The 18524-nt window shown below is 30.5% G+C and overlaps 1 protein-coding gene across 1 annotated transcript; it reads left to right on the top strand.

The window, feature by feature from the left end:
• Window positions 1–1956: 1956 nt before the first annotated feature.
• Window positions 1957–18394, top strand: LOC123720750 (facilitated trehalose transporter Tret1-like). Its single transcript, XM_045677497.1, has 9 exons — window positions 1957–2073; window positions 5826–5961; window positions 6215–6429; window positions 10697–10841; window positions 11799–11937; window positions 12222–12418; window positions 13359–13554; window positions 15838–16021; window positions 16740–18394. Exons 1-9 carry the CDS (start codon window positions 2044–2046, stop codon window positions 16920–16922), a joined length of 1425 nt encoding a protein of 474 aa, XP_045533453.1. The 5' UTR covers window positions 1957–2043; the 3' UTR covers window positions 16923–18394.
• Window positions 18395–18524: the final 130 nt, after the last annotated feature.

Here is an 18524-nt window from a genome sequence, read left to right as displayed (position 1 = left end):
AAATTATCGTGATTTATGTGTCTTTTTTTTACTTTCTATTTTTAATGTATCATCTTTTTAGTTTAGCTTGTTTTTTTGTTCCTGTTTAGTTTTGTCTTAATAAAGGTGTATAACATATATTTTTGCACTAGTTGTCTATCTTATGTAATTTTAATTTTTTCTTTACTCACAGTGGTTGCCTGGAAGACATCGCTCGTAAGCGGTAAAGCCGCCAGTTGCCCTCCTTTTGATTTAATTATGTTCTATTTTTTTGTTTATATTGTAGTGTAACGAAGTGTAAATGGCTTATGTATAGGTATAATAGGTATGTCTTATCCAAGCTTATAGTGACTATTCTGCTGCAATTGTTTGATAAGTTATATGCCCATACAAACTCGTAAGAATGTTGTTATGTATCGTAATATTGGACCAAGAGTGTGCTACGAATTAGGATTAATTGTAATTTAAATTCTAAACGATCAGTATATGAGGTTTTACCAATTTTATTGTGTATTAATTAGTGGTAGGCGTAATAAAAGGGCGAAACAATATCTTAGCTGTTGTTTGAAAAAACAATTAATTTTACTATTGATATTCGCCACAAACGGATAATGTTTATCCGAAGGAAAAGGCATGACTTTTTTTCACGAACAAATTAAAAACTTTTTTATAATGTCAATTTAAGAACATTACTAATTTCCTGTTCAATTATTAGTACAAGTTAATAAAAAATATTAAGCAAAAGTACCCATTCCTAATTTTAATTATTTCAAGTTCATAAGAACATTTAAATCGATTTTATAATTCATTAGAGTAGTATCGAGAAGATAGAACGGATCTATCAATACAATTTCATAAACTTAAGATAACCTATAAGAGTGGCCAATTTTCGTTTCTTGTGATAATTAAAGCAAGCAATGGAGTGAAACTACTTGCCCTTCAATACTTTCTCTTGGCTGTGCACTATGCACTAATTTTTCTTTCTTTATACGCTATTAACATTTGCACGTACGGAGAAGGTAAACATGGCGAGACTAACTTTAACCCCAGAAACAGGCAAGTTATGTCAGGAATACATGGTTAATTACCTATTTGGTTATAAAAAAGAAAATGTTCAAAGAAAGAATGTATAAGGTACAGAACGGGCTATCGTTTTGGGACTATTATTGGTCACTGATTATAATATTTAAGATCATTGATAAATTTTGTTAGATGGAGGTTAACAACTGATACTGGATTATCTTTGCTTTGTTCTTAACAAGTTAGCATCAACAAATGACATAGACTCTATTTTCGTTGTTTGTTTTTTTACTTTTTCATCTATGTAGTTACTACTTATAATAGTCTATTTATAGTTTTAACTTTTCTTCCTCAGGTGTGATTTCCGTTAGTCCAAAACAATATATAGTATTTTTTTTTCGAAGCTGGCTGTATTTTTACAAGCTGGCTCGGAGTGAAGTACCGTCTTCCATTTAGCAAAAAAATATTTTACAAAAACGTAAAGCAATATAAAAAAAGAGAATATAAAATATGTTCTATGGCAAAGTTATTAAACAGGCGGTAAATATACGCGATACAAAATATCACTAGAATAGAACTTTAATGAGATTTATTTGGACTGGTTTATTTAAGCCTACAAAAGGTGGTCAAATTGAATAGTTAGCACGGAACTGAGATTACACATAACAAATTAACACCATCAAAATCTCGTATTGCCTATTGATACAACCAATTTATGTAATTACTTAAGATTATAGTTCGGAGAATATAATGGTTTATGTGCTAAGCATTTATTAGGATTTGAATTAGACTAATGTACAAATGTGACAAATAATATAATGTACGAACATATTAACTTCAAACTTCAAGTTGTCTACTCTATCGAAATAAATCACGACTCACATGACGGCTTTGTAAGAGATTTTTGATTGTAAGCACTAGTATAATGTTCGGCGGAAGTGTTTGGGTGCAGTTACATCGGAGGATCAAGCCAGTGCGGTCTCTCTCTATATTAAACCGCGAATCAGACATTGTGTTATAAGTTATATTGTTTTGAAAACTACAATGAACATTTCACCGGCATTTTTAAAACAGGTATTGTGTATGTTTGGAAACATTATCGCGAATCTAACAATATTATTATTTTAATATGTATATTTTAAAAATCTATAGAGTTTTAAGTAATAGATTAAGACAATATTTGTTATAATTTTAAACAATACATTTCAAACAATTAACAAACAAGTCACTGATTTAAGTTATCGCAATTTAATAAAATATTTTTATTTATTTCATTAGTTAATAAACAGATTAAAGAAAAATATTAATACCAGTTTACAAATGTTGTCCTCGTGTTAAGGCACGTACAAATCTAACAATATAGTATACTACGATTATTACAAAAAAGTGATTACTAAGAAAAGTGTGTTAGTTTTCGTAAGGGGTCTTAAAGATTTTATTAGAACATGCGTTTGATAGAGATCCTAACATTTTTACTCGAATATTTTTTATGATAAATCTCACCGTCATGCGGATAGCATTAAAAATGTAGATTATTAAAAAAAGTTTTAATAAAAGACAATTATCTACATGTAATAGAATTTTTTCTACAAAGACAATAAGCTTCCTGATGTTTTGTAAATATCCATTATAGTAATTCAATCGCGCAGATACAAAAGGATTAGTTTAGGTTCAAGACCGCAACTACTACGCTGTTCCTTCTCATTTTAATTCAAATAGTCTTTAGTTAAAATAATTGAAAAAATATTTCAGTGTTTTAACGTTGAACCTAAACGCTCATATATAAATATAAAATTTACTATATATATATTGTAATAAATATTCTTACTATATTGCAATTCCATTCATTTGAATGAAGACATTAATAAAAAAGATAATTAAAATGTTCCAGCTAACTAAAATGTCGTACATCTTGACACTCGAAGGTTAGTTAATTAAATTCGCAAATATATATTATATTTGAAAATATTGTTTAAACTTTTACAAACACAAGTCTAGTCAGAAAAACCGTTTCTCCCTGTGAGAATATATCTAAATCGCTAAAACCAAATACAGTTCAAAGATTTCTATAAGGGACTATCGTACTCTTTGGCTTGCCTGCAACTAAATATAGACAATATACGAGTATAATAGCTATTTTGGGGACACCAACACTTTCTAAACATCAGAGTTAGCCCACTAAATGATACATTCTGTTAATATTGACCTCAAAATTGGTAAGAAACCGGTTCCTATTCATTTTTATTAGAGAGACCTTGAATTTGAATACAACATGTGTTGGGTAACTATTAAAGGATTAGACGTATGCTTGTATGGGTTCTATCTAAAAAACTGTAGAGTTCAAAGTTACTCTAGGTATTACGAGTAACTCTCTCGCTTTCTTTGCAGATATGTATCATAAATATGCAACAAATATACGTTGAACACACATAATTACTCCAAAAGTTTTCCTTATAAACAAGTTAATTACCTATGTGATTTTAATTAATGATGTGCCGACAAACCTTTATTACGTTTTATTTTTGAAAACTTGGGCTTGTTTACTTAATATGTAAATAAATTAAATTGAAGACTAAAAATGTACTATTATTATATAGACATAAGAAACCGGTTAAGTATGTCAATTATACAAAAAAGTGCCCTCACTCAAATGAACTGCAAAACCTTTTTTAATTATGAACAACATTTGTTATATAAAAACACAGGTTAAAATGTCACAGAACTGTAACTTCCATGACATTTTTACAATTAAATTATTAAAATGCAAATCACTTTTAACATATTATATAGCATTATAAAAATATAAACGTCTTTTTTAGAACGATTTTATCGTAGACATGCTATTGACTAGTACAATAGATGAATGCATAAGGAATTGAAAGATCAGTATTGAATATTCTTTTTGGTTTATGCACGTACTCTGCTAATTTAAATAATACATTTTGATAACCTACATAATTATAAAAATAATAATCAAAAATTAATAAAAAGAAGATTAAAACAATGTATGGCAGTGTACCTTTAACGCTGGCGTTTGAAACCTGTCTTTTTTGTTTGACAAGGTTGTCTTAAATAAATTATCTATTATAATTTTTAATGTTTTGAATATAAGAGATATATCTAAATAAGGAAGGAAGTTTTGTAATGTTTTTTTTAATGTGAATAAAACAAAAGTAAAATTTAATAGATAAGAAAATGCTCTGTCAGTTTCGTGAAGGCCAAAACTACATCTACATTCTCTAAAATGCATTAATATAAGTTCCAATATATTACGGGATAGTAACTTTTATATTGTATTATACTTACTACACCTAGACTATACTTATATTTAATCAATAATAGTATTTAATTAGTATTGTAATCACATACATAGAAATATCAGCTCTAAGTGTAGGTTTTAGAGTCACGAGTACTTCCTTCCGTACGTCAAATAAAATACATTTTTAACAGACGGGATTCATACTTTCAGACTCGAATATGCTAAGATTCTTTTGATAAATCTTAATATTATAATAATATTATTTTTCCTCAACATCTGTAGTATTCAAGTTGACAATAAGTGTAATTAATTATAATAGCAGTTGTATGAATTGTTTTATCTAGAATAGTTGAATATTTTGTATTCTGTAAAGCGTTTTCCGCTTATATCAACTTATTCAAGCATTTATGTTATTACGCTTTATATAGCATGAAAATAACGAATTACTTTAATGCGACAAGATGCAAGGTTTTTTCAATAAATAGAATACAATAACCCTATCATTATTATGCTCACTAGAATTATCAAAATGTGTATTTATCCGAAAACTTGTACGAAAGAGAGGAAAGAAAGAAACTAATGTCACCGAATATTTTATTTTATTTAATACATATTCCAAAACTTACACTCCCAGTGTAACTTAAATCATCGGTCTTGAGATCAGTATCTTTTATAAGAAATTAAGCAAGGTAACCATAATTTTAGTATATCACTATAGTTTTGTATGAACAATTTATACCTTGGATTTTTTACTATATTTAGCTAGTTATATATATACGTTTAGGTGCTACATCCTTCTTGCAAGCAATCGCAAACTATCAAACAATCACTGCTTGCTACTCGGATGAAACTATTAATAAAATTCCGTTGTCAGTAGTCGTGACAAATGGTCCAAGGAAGTCAATTCCAAGCCTATTTATGATTAAATTACAACTAAAAAACTAAAAACACTCAGGCAGAAATATTATAAAATTACTACTTTATTTAAAACTTACAGTAAGTCGGAAAATAAATAGGTTTACACGGGAACACATTTGTGGTGTCTAATTGTATTAATGGAGATTATTTAACATTTATTGTACTTTACACGCAGATAAATTGAATTACATAATTGAAAACAGTCACCTCTATGTTCATTACATATCTAAGGAGTTCCTCTTCTTTATCTCTTCAATATGTGTTAGTTAATTGTAATGTTATTATTGAGTAATTCATCAACAGCCAATGTCTGTACAATATTCCTCCTTTTATAACATCCTCTTGTTTCAAACACTAAAGAATCGTATAACATCTATGAAGTATGTTGCTAGTAGTATGAATGAACAATCCTTACATATATTATATAGGTTGAATTTGTAAGAGTATAAGTTGAAGTTGTTGTTGTGGGTTTTGTAGGAACCTGATGTTTGTATGAACACAAAAATACATAGGTTTTTATTGGGTTATGCCTTAGGTGTGTTCCCTGAAATATTCCCATTTTTTGGTGAAGAGGTTAAAGGAAAGACAGAATGTTATCATTTTATTTTTTTATTCATAAGGTCGAAAATGAATGTTTATATTTTTACAGCTATGGCTAACAATAGGTGCCTCGTTGGCGTTTTTAATAATTGGTCTGGTTCGCGGATATACTGCATCAGCTCTGCCTTCAATAGAACAGTATAATCCTGCAATTGTACAGCACAGTGAACAAAAGTCATGGACAGGTAAGTTACGATTATTTTGATTATTGTTAACATTTTACCCAAATATTCCTTGGTTTTTTTATTCATTGGCTTGGTTGGAAGTTAGACTAACATACATTTGAAAGTCTGGGATATGTTATAAAGTTAAAGAATTGCCTGTAATGTTGCAGTACATATAGAGACTATTTGATAAAGCTTTGTTTATTAAAAAAATTTTTATTTACGTAATTGTTTAATTCTATTTTAGAAGATTAATATCCAAATCTTTATGCAGGTGCAATCGCGTCATTTGGTGCTTTCTTAGGCAGTATGTGCTCTGGACCATTAATGCAACGGGCTGGCCGAAAAAGAGCGCTAAAGCTCACAGCTCCCCTTTGGATTGCCGCATGGATAATTGTTGGTTTTGCCCGCATCTTTCCAATCCTGCTACTGGGTAGAATCCTCACTGGCTTATGTGTGGGATTTGTATTAGCTCCAGTTCAAGTTTACGTAAGTATGACATTTTGTTTTTGTAATTTGTACCTTCATCGGAACACAAAATATACATTAAAAAGATCTCTCTTTGCCGCTTTAAATGTCGAACCAGTTTGGTAATCAGATAAAGATAAGTAAGTAAAAACATAATATCATTTAAAAAGGAAATAGTAAAGTACCGTTATTCTATGTAAATGAAGCGGCAAAAGTGATATTTAATTTAATTTTTTTAGCACAATATAATTTCACATCGTATTAACCAAGACAATTCATATATTATTAGGTAACAGCTAAGTATGTTTGCATAAAGTATTATCAAATTTACAAAGTTGCCAAATAGCCCTCACTCATAATCCTTAATGATGTAAATAACCTGTGTAAACATTTGTTGAAACTATATTTTGTAACCCGTGCCATGTCTCATCTTGAAAGGAAATGTTTAAATATTAGCATAATGCGTCATAAAAAGTTTTCCAATTTCACTCGCCTAATTTGTTCAATCTAAACAAGACTATTCTACTAGATTGACTGTGTCGTGTTGACGGAGACACAACAGCATTACCAAAGACATTAGATAACACAGCTTTGCCTTTTTTCTCTGTGGAATATTTTTGGCACTTATTACCTTTCAAGTTGAGACTGTTACGTAAATCAACAGTGAACTGATGTTAAGTAAGTTTTCGACAGCGTTTAAAACATACAAGCTGTCTATTAATTGTATGAATATAAAAGATTTTATGTCAATTTTAATCCAGTGATGACTAGAGCCTGAACCGGCGCAGTGATGATCTTATTCACAAAAAATATATTGTGTGACATCCGTTTAAATTTCAATTGTTATTTGGTGTAGAGTTTCACCGATGTATTGGCTAACACGTTACAATAAATTAGAGAGTTTCCAAATGGTTTTCGTGCTAAATGTTTAAAAGGTAGATTAATGTTTAGAGAACTTTATTTCTCATTACAAAATTATATTTTATTTACATGAGAAACTTAATATTATGCATATACGAGCGAGATACACGTCCCAATTTTAGTCCTCTACATTCACTCTGACATGCATTTTTAATGCCCCCTTGAATCTGTCAAACACGCTAATATTGCGAATTTTAGATGTCAACTGATTAAACAGTTGCACACCCTCATACCCAATCGACCTCTTCAAATAATTTGTGCGCGGCTTCGGTAAGATGAGCAAACTCGCTCGACGAGTGTTGCGTGTGGTTGTGTCCTTGATTTTTAAATGATAAGCCACTATGGAGGGAGCCATTTAATTTTTTTAAAATTAAGATACAAGCGCTATAAACTTACAGTTGTTTAATCGTCATAATTTTGGTTTCTTGGTAAATTTTATTTGTCTGTGTTAAAAAATTGTATCTAAATAGTGCTTTTATTTTTTGAATATAAAATTATTATTTTTTTGTTTTTAATTATCCGTTACTTTGCTAACCCTATTCCTTTGTCTACAGATAATAGTGTGTTGCCACATGTGACCATAATAAAGAGAAGGTTACTAGAATCTGTTTAGTAGGCTTTCTTTTTCAATATGACACATGTGCTTTCCAAATCTATACAACGTATTATTTTTATTCATATTTTGCTATCACCTGACACACCTCTTCTCTTAGATATTTCGTAGTTGTCCAAGAATTTCCATCTTTGATCCCCCTTGGCGATGAGAGTAAATTCTCTAACCCTCTCGCCTTCTATGAAACAACGTCTATTTCACATTGATTCCCGTTGCGTGATCAAACTACATTGAAGACTGTGGCAGATGACCTGTCTTCGCCTATCATGAGGCATTTTGTGCGTACACTTGTCGGCTCAGATCTAATGGTGTATGCATAGATTTCTTCATGAGTTTTATGTTTAGCTTTTTAATAATAATATACTAACACTAGTCTGTAAGTTAATACGAACATAATAATGGATTATTTTATCTGAACAAATCAATACTAACAATAATTACGCACTTTTATATACATATTGTATAATATATTCAAAATAGTATCTTTACATTAGACTTTAATGTAAAAACTGATCTTCAGCCGTATAGAAAAACGTTCCTTTATCTTGGATATGCTTTGGCATTCTTTAACCACGGAAGTCATTTAACAAATACTAGTTTTTTGGCATTCATTAGACAAAAAAGTGAACAAACGTTCAGTCAAATAAACAATACATGAACGTTCCATTAGATGTTGTTGATCAAATATGGTATCGGTATTACAAGGTCTTTAGATATTTATATTTAAATTAAATGATTAAAATTTACGAATCAATTTCCTAATTCCAATTCTATCAGAATCCGGAAAACCTACCTTGATGTCTTTAAACAGTAGTTATTTGTATTTTTTTAGTTTATTTAAAGGTATAAGAATGTTGACGACAATTTATTTTACCTATACTCTGATATTAATAATGTGAAGTACAAATACCTTGTCGAAGTTCCGGCGCATTTTTAGCTTACAAGTTTATGCTAGTATAATTTTACACCACGTTACACTTTGAAGGCTTATTGTTGTATTTTTTATAACTAAGCTTGATTTATTTTTCGTATTTAACTTTTAGTTTTTATTCTGTACTTAATTATTTTAAGGTTTTTGTAATAATTATTTTTACTTATGCTTAAAATAAGTCCTGTTAGCTGACCAATAAATTATTTTTAATATAGCTAGTCCATCCATTAGTTCTGTTACAATTTAAATACCTTTTTTTAAATTAAGTAATGTAATACTATTAAAATTTATACCTTCATATTTATAAATGTCTCAGTAAAAAATATAACGAAATGGCCACCTCTGGCTTTTATACAGGCCTTTAATCTGTTTGGCCACGAATCTTGGGATTTACGCGAATAAGATTTCCACGAATTCTGGCTTTAACAGCATTAACAGCCTTTGTAGTTCTAACAGCACGTGGCTTCCCCGATCTGTTCTGGTCTTCGACTGATGAAGTGTTTGTGTTTGAATCTTTGATAGTACTATATACAAACATACGGCTGATACCAAGCTTTTGAAATGTCTGGAATATGCTATCCACTTTGTGCAAGGCGATCACTGCAATCCTATTTTCTTTAAAACGTCTATTCCACATTGTAATTTGATGATGAACACGAAAAAATTTGTCAACTGGCGCAAAATCGAAAGAAGGTTTTAAAATAATATACGTGTTCCAAATTCTAAACTTGGCCAGACTAGTTTAAATGTTCCTCAAATTAGACTCACAAGAAATTTGCATATATTGTTTCAATCGTATAATAATCGTAAAATCCATAATAATAGTCTGTTAAATTAGCTTGGAAGATACAGTATCTATAATTCATTTTTCATTTAACAACGTTTTAAATAATTCACCAAATGTTTAGATATTCAATGCTGTTGCGTTTCCTATAGAATTGTTTATGTAATAGCACGTTGTATTATGTGGCAACAATACGACCAAAACCGTTATCTGTCATTACCATACCTCAGTTTGATGTCGGTGACAGCAATGGTAGTCATGTTTATTCATCTATTGACTATAATACTAGCTTCTACTAGTTGTTTGTTTTGTATAGTTTATTTGGGCTGCATCTTTTAAGTTTTATAACACTTATCAGACGATCCCTTTCTTTCATAAAGAAGGCTTACTTAGCTATTTACTTCTCCAATTTATTTTCTTACAGGAAATGTTATTATATTAGTTTAGGTATGAAAGTGTAACAGCGTACAGGCTTACTATATATATGTATACTAGTGGACCCGACACACGTTGTCCTGTACACGCGTCTAATTACAAAAAGCAATTATAAAAAATCTAATAAATTCGCTCCATCAACCCCATTCTAAATTCACATGTCACAAAAATTCACCTCAATCAGTGCAAACGTAATTATTAACACACGCACGGAAGATTTCTGTTTATAACGATGTACTACTGTTCTAATAATAATAATAACTACTTATAGAATAATACTGTTTTAGAACCCTCTAATCAGTATGTACCTTGAGTTTTCGATGCATGATAATACATTTTATTTAAATCGATAATCAAAGTAAGTCCTTAATTTAGCCAACACGCCTGAATCGAGTCACTAAATACAAAATAAAAATCTTGCCATAGAATGTTATTTTTTTGTTTAGTCAAGAGGATTGGCTAATTAATAATAATAAATAAATAATAAAGGCTGGAAGCATAGGTTTTTACGCTCACATTACACAAAAAGCACCAGTTTTTGCAATAGTGTTAAATTATATTACTTGAGTGTAATTTGTACAAAAACACGAAATTATAATTGCAGGTGAGTGAATGCTGCGACCCCGAGATCCGTGGTCGTCTCGGGTCTCTACCTACGCTGTCCATGTCGTTGGGAATCCTCATCTCCTACATCGCGGGTAGCTGGCTGTACTGGAGATACCTTGCCTTTCTCTCAGCCACCTTTTGCGGTTCGTGTATATGTTCTTATATTAGTAGTCTCAAAATACTTCGGCAATTTAAAATTGAAGCTATTACATAACTGCAAATATACTAAAACTATTTTGAGTTTTAGAGTCTGATAAAAAAGAGAATCAGAAAGCAATCACAATAAAATAAAAAATCTGATAGGGAATAATTAATATACAATCAACCATGCATGCTAATACTACTATACAAAAATGAACACTTTACCAGAAATCAAACAAAATTTTGATAATGAAACAAATAACAAGAGTTACAAACCTACATTTTACCCTACATAAAACCCTTTAGACTTCAAATTATTGTCACACTGACGCAGGATGATGACCATGTTGTACCTTTCCGACCACTTGAGCAGCTTCTTTACACAAATATCAAAATAATTAAAAAGTTGAAAAAAATAAAAGTTTTTTGTGTAACAGTATTTATGGCCAGACTAGTTATAACTTTCCTTAATACGCTGCTTCCTTTGATAGGCGAGTAAAACTTACATAACACCTTGAGGTCATAAAAATAGTCTAGGACGTTTATATTGAAATAAGCAACGGATGTGGGTGACGTGTTCGTCTAATCCAATGAGTTGTAATTTTCTACTAACCACATTTGTACACACTTGTATAGTAATGTACTTGAAATGTTATATTTTAATTCTTAAATTGAGAGTCATCATTAAACGAGGAATAAATTTCTTTATTTAATTAAATTAAATATAATTTATTTATTTATACTGACAATACCCAGTATAAAATCTAAATATGTCTTGAACAGCTTAGAAGTCAGTACATCCTATGATTTTCGTTCTTGTTCTATTTATTTTATCAATGGCAAAAAGAGTTTTATTTTCATTCTAATTTTAATTTTATTATAAAGAACATTGTGACAATAGACAGGACACAATAGTAGTAAGATACAATTACATTTTTGACAAAACAATTTTTTTTCAGTGGGTATGTTTCTTGTCCTAATCCCGTTACCAGAATCTCCCGTATGGCTCGAGACTCAAGGTTTGGATAACAGTGCATCTATGAAGTGGCTTCATCTCTCCAAACACGCCGTTGCTAAAGTTAAAGATGTTATGCAAGAGTAAGAATTTTTATTGAAATGTTAATAATTAAATGTTTTATGTATCTATATGATAAAACCATGTATAATAAACACGTACCTCCTGTACGTGTTTATTACTACAACTATAGAGAAACATTATTATTACTCCTACTTCATTAATTATTATTTAATGACAACAATATTTTAAAATAGATATTATTAAAATTACTATTAATCTAAGGCCGATCTTACTTCAAATGTTTGTGTAGACCAGACACCGACGAAATCTGTCTTCTTCATTGACAACGTCTGTATCATTCTAGACCTGTGAAGAGTATATCCGGCAACATGAATCCAGCACCTGCAGAGCCTGAACCAAAGAGTCTTTTCACTCGAGAAGTGTTCTTCTCATCTCCCGTGATCAAGCCATTGATAATTGTATTTGCACTACTTTTCTTCCAACAATTTAGTGGTATAGATGCCGTGATTTTCTTCACAGTCGAAATCTTCCAAAAATCAGGTAAAATGTTTTGAAACTTTTAAATAACCTTCGTTCTTTTCCTCATTGACCAAGTAAATAAATAAGAACTGCGTTAGTATACGGTATACATATATTGATTATGTTATACTTTTAAGTGTAAGAAATATGGACATAGATATTTTTAGCAAAACGAAATGATCAAATTATATCCCCCATTCAGGTCCAATCATTGACTTCTATGAAATTATCTTATTGAAGCTGCTCCGTTAGTTGCTGAGCTGAATTTTGCCATACATCTAATATTGAGAGTGAAAAAACTTTCAAGGAGAAAATTTATACTCGTTAAAGAAATCAACGTAAATATTGTGTATATTATTATTACATACAGATAAATCGATACACAATGTCGGTCCTTCTAAATAACCGATAAGAATTGTTTTTTAAAGATTAAATAAAAATTGAGCTAGATTTTCGATACAACTAAAATATCAATCAAAGACGTTATTCTCATCGTATCTGTATTCGTATACATCGTGTGTATTTATCTTTGTTATTTTGATAAAATGTCAAGAACCTCGCTGAGTTTTCATAACATAACCAACAAGAGATTCTTAAAATTAGTTTTCGTTTGTGAGATATGATATTAATTAAATATTTCGTTGAGAAAACACTATAAAGACAGTGTTCTCTGTAATCGATGTAATATTTTCCTGCTTAATCCTGAACCAGTTTTAGCTCTGAAAACTAAGGCACGATGTTCCCAAAATCAGTTGCGTACCAATGGATATTATTCAGTGACAATAGGGAAATAAATAAATATTATGAGCGGAATAAGCTTTTATGATGAAGAAAGCATTGTTGTACAGAAGTAATCAGAGAGTACGAAAAATACATAAATTACCCAATCACACAAGTCTTACTTATGAATAAGTGATATACCTACCAGGAGAGGTTTTTCACGTAATATATTTTCTGGCAGGTAGCAAATTAGACCCTATGATGGCCACAATAACAGTGGGTGCGGTGCAATTATTCAGCAATGGAATTAGTACAATCCTCGTCGACCGTGCTGGCCGAAGACCGCTACTCCTGCTCTCAGCAGCGACTATGTCAGTCTCCATGGTTTCCATGGGAGCCTCTTTTTACTTCGAATTCGACCAAGACTCATGGATGGGGTAAGTTTTAATTAAAAAGTCTTAAATTTAATCTTTTATAAAACATATGTGGAAAATAATGAAGCGCAGACATAATTATAGGCTAATTTAGGTTTCTATGGTTTAGTCAAAACAGAGCTTATCCATGGAGTCGTCGCACCCTCAGCTACCTAGATAACACTAAACATGTTTAGAAAATGGAAAACGGCTTATTGTAGAAAGTTGCTATACTTTTATTGTTTTTTGAAGTAATCTGCGTTCCTCACTACACATCGTCGCATTCGATGGAACTACTGAGAAAAGCAGTGGGCCTATTCTTCTTTAGGGGTCTCTTCTAGTGCATTTTCTTACGTTTCACCGCTTCTTCAGGTCTCGTAAAGTGAATACCTCGAATTGTATCTTTAGTTCTTGGGAATAAATGAAAGTCGCAGGGCGCCAGGTCAGAACTGTATGGCGGATGACTCATTATCTAGAAACCTGCCATAGTCAAATATTCAACAGTCGATATTGCAGAGTGCGCTGAAGCATTGTCCTGGTTAAGGAGGATCTTGCTTTGAGGACACTGGTGTCGAATTTTTTCCATCAATGAGATTGCTACGTCCACGCTTGATCTCATTAATTTGTAAATAGTGGCATGAGATGAGGCTTCATTACGAAATGCTAATCGCAGCCTATCATAGCTTTCATCACAAGTTACTGCATACTACATTAGGTTACCAAAGAGTTCTCAAATTGAAATTAGAAAAAAGTTTTCATTAGCAATGTTTCTAACTGGCCAGTTCTAAACATTTTCAGTGTTACCCACGTATGGATCAGTTATTAATAGTAATCATTTAAATCGATCGACCAGTCAATAGACAATCTTGAGATATGAACTTTCTTAAATTGAGATATACAATTTATTTAATAGAGATATAAACTTTATTAAATTAAAATATAAACATTATCAACTTGAACAATAAACTTTATTAAATTGAGATATAAACTTTATTAAATTAAGATATAAACTTTATCAACCTGAGATATGAACTTATTATTTTTTTATAATCCATGTGCCGGTGAGATTTTATTTGAAGTTCGTCTTAGTTTGAAATGTTTACCATCTATTTGCGTTTAAAATCAAGTTTTACTAAATCTTACGTTATGTATACTTTTCTCTATCTTTGGTATAATACATGTATAATGCAAATAAATTATTACGTGTAAATTAGGTAAAGGTCCCCTCAAACACATCAATTATTATTCCCAATATATATACAATTCCCAATATTCCAGACATTGGAATTTGTCTGCTAAAGATACGCTTACGACGTAACTGCATTATCAGATTGGAAAACTGTTTACAATATTTATAGCGAAGTATTAGAGTGACAACATCCTAACTTTGTTTATAGGTTCAATGTACTAAAATATCGTGACTAGTCTATTAAAAGTTAAATGTTAACATAACAATATTTTTGTGAATACTCGTAAGTATAGGCCAAGGTTGAAAAATTCTAGTTACTCTAGTATGATTGTCTTTAAGTAATTTTTATCGTGTTTGATTGCTTAATGGTTAAGCATTTTTTAAGGTCACAGCTAGCTTAATACACATATTGTAATATAAAAACTGGTCTGTATTTTCGGCTGATTCCAGTTCAATATGATGTTAACTATTCATAAAAAGTCGTGTGCGAAGGCGTACCTACGTACTTCTTATGGAAATCCCACACCGCGGTATTAGGTATCCGAGATTTATTAAAAATAAAATCAATCGATCGGCTTAAAATCACTATGTATAATGCATATCTGCCTTCTATATCTTGTATCCATTAACAAAATCTGGGTTTTAAATATGCGATGCGATAAAATTTAAATAAATTATAAAAAAAAAAAAAAGTGTATTCCATGAAGTAATTTGTGGTACTGCAAACCAATGGTACCCAAATCAGTTCAAAACTTGACTGATTTGGGTTTTACAACTTGACAATAGGACCTGATAATTGAAAAACTATACTTGGAATTATTGAATCATTTTATCAGTTCCTTTACTTTGAACAAAAAATATTGTGGATAACTAATTAGAAAAGACGCCACGCGTTCCGGCTAACGTTCAAAAACGTGTTTAAAGAATATTCCAGGACAAAATCAGCAATCAAAGAGAATTTTTAGTCTACCATTAACTTATAAGCCATTATATTTAACCATTATGTTAATTATAACAGCATTTTTTTAAATATTTACTTGCCGTATACAAAAAGGTCTGCCCATAGATGTCATCTGTATAAAGACCTATCAACTAATATGTATTATCGTTATTTTCAGCTATCTGCCCATTGCAAGTCTGGTAGTTTTCATGTTGGGCTTCTCTCTGGGTTTTGGCGGACTTCCCTTCTTGTTGCTCGGTGAACTCTTTCCCAAGCACTACAGATCACAGCTGTCAGGAATGGCCAGCGCGGTCAATCTGCTCTCCATGTTTTCTGTTATCAAGTCCTATCATGCTTTAGACGTAAGTAGTAAGCAAGTATTTTGTCAGTACTACACATTTGAATTAAAATTTTAACGAATATTCTCGCTGGCCACTTAATGCACTAGTAGTGTCGAGTTATGTAAGGTATAACAAACATGTGTTTAGAAGTTTTTTTTTGGAAAACTATTAGCCAATCAAACCAAAACTGTTTTTTTAAATATCTGAGTTAGTTAAAATACATTAAGCTTAGCTAAACTACTAAGCTTAACGTACTTTAACTGTATTATAATATTAAGTATCAAATGCACTGTGCACTACCATTCCCTATGATTTAAAAGTAGAGACTTTTAGCGTCAGGCCCAAATTCATAAATCTTTCCTTTTGATGAACTTAAACCAAACTTTTAGTAAGAAAAACATTGCAAAAAATGCTTTTTTATATATCTTATATTAAATTTCAATTTGACTTACGTCTTGTCAAAAAATAATGGTTTTTGATTAATGTCCTGTATATCGACGATAAGCAGCGAGCATCAGGTCTTGTTTTATAATAAGCGGCAGAGTCCTAGCGGGAAGCTTCACTTCTCGCCATAAGATTTTTTGCTTCCTGTTTTAACAGCATTAACAGCCTTTGTAGTTCTAACAGCACGCCGCCACCCCGATCTTTGCTGGTCTACTTGCTTTATTTTAATATATATTATATTGAATTTAAATTTGATATTCAAGACGTATATCTAAAAGAAATGTTTTTATTTCAGTATGTATTGACATCAGCCGGTACATTCTGGCTGTATGCAGTATTTTGTGGACTGGCGTTGGTCTTTGTCGCGTTCTTCGTTCCTGAGACTAAAGGAAAGTCCCTCGCGGAGATCGAGCAGCATTTCAGAGGCAATAAGCATCAGGAAACTGTCAGCTTGCAAGATATACAAACAAAATTTTGATATTTACTTGAAAATAGGCAATTATAGTATTATTCACATGTATATATATATATATAACTTACAGTTTTATCGAATTTCAATATATATGTACGTATTTTTAAATAAATAAATAAATAATCACATCTATTCGGATGACTGTAAGTTAAAGGTAAAGTATTATAAAATATATTCACTTCCAATGTTAGGTTTGTAACATTGCGATGTTTGTTTGTGCAACTACTATTTAAATAAATTTGACGCCAAAATGAATGCTAAGTTATTATTAAGGTTAGGTAACAATAAATAACAAACAAGAGACATAAAGTTTGAATTAAAAAGCTTTTCTGTTGTGTAGAATATGTCTAGTGTTATGTGTTATTCGAATCTGAAAAGTGAACTGTTACTAGAATTTTTAACGAATCCGTGTTTTAAACAAAAGTATGTATAATTAATCTCATATACATCAAGCGACTTTACCTGTGATAAATATTTAAATAGTCTAGTCGTGTAAAAACTTATTAAAATTTGGTTCGAAATGCCTTTTTTAATGATTGTGCGAAAATGTTTTTTTACTAAGAATATTATAATTGCGGTAGAAGACCAAGTATTTTATATAAGTCGTCTAAAAATTAAGGCAAAAGTCAAAAGTCACAAAACACTGGCTTATTGCCTTGTTATAGCGAAATAAAGTTTTTGAATAATCGAAAACTATTGTAGCCTCAATTTGTAAAAATAATTTCTTTATAATTATATATATTTTAATTTATAAGCACGTTGACTGGTTGGTATGTAATAATTTAAAGTTACGGGTCCAAGACCAAATTCAGCTTTTGTTCAAAACTGTCTGGTATTTTTGATGAATAATTTTTGACAACATGGTTGAGATTCGGTTTAGATTTTATCTAGAGACAGACTCTTTACAATTTTATTTATTCTTACAAGTTACTATTATCTGCGTGACTTCGCGAAGAAACAGGAAGGCGTTGTATATGTGATAGATCAGATAACAAAATTTTTTATTTAAACAAGTTTGTTACAATGTAATAAATTTTCGTATTTCCGCTGCAACCTCATAAGCACCTCGTCCCGCTTCACACGGGAAAAAGGCACTTATGTCCTAAAATGTTTTGTTAAATTAATTAATGCACATAAAACGTGAACTTATGATTATAATTATGTATTTGATGTATAAATCTTTCTTGAATTACTATATCATATCATGAAAATCACACAGTTTAAGAGAATAGTACAGACGGAAAACAAGTGTAAATTTGACATTATACTGTGTAATTTCATAATTACCAGTTAATAAAGAAGGAGCAGAATCTAATTTATAATCAATGATATATCGGTAATAATTTTTAATTTTATTAAGTTTAAAAAGTGTTCAAGAAAGATAACTTAAGGGTCATACAGACAATAAGTAAGAATGAAATGTTACTAAATATTTATACTAAATGTTAATTCATATTTATGTTCACTGCCTGTTTAGTTCACCACTAGATTTTGTTAGTTGGCTGTGTATTGTTATTTGTTAATATTTTTAAATAAAATATATCTTTGTCGAGTTTTATTTTTTTACTCAATATTTTTATTTTATTAATTCGCAATGATAAATTTATA

This window comes from Pieris brassicae, chromosome 2, assembly GCF_905147105.1.
Source record: "Pieris brassicae chromosome 2, ilPieBrab1.1, whole genome shotgun sequence".
NCBI lineage: Eukaryota > Metazoa > Arthropoda > Insecta > Lepidoptera > Pieridae > Pieris > Pieris brassicae.
Note: the sequence above shows the minus strand (reverse complement) of the source record. Positions and strands in the feature narration are given on the sequence as shown.

Bases quoted from the DNA above. Each gene is read 5' to 3' on its own strand.
- LOC123720750 (XM_045677497.1), top strand. From the start codon at position 2,044: ATGAACATTTCACCGGCATTTTTAAAACAG. The intron at 6,430-10,696 runs GTAAGTATGACA...TTATAATTGCAG, and splicing joins TAGCTCCAGTTCAAGTTTAC to GTGAGTGAATGCTGCGACCC. The intron at 12,419-13,358 runs GTAAAATGTTTT...ATTTTCTGGCAG, and splicing joins CGAAATCTTCCAAAAATCAG to GTAGCAAATTAGACCCTATG.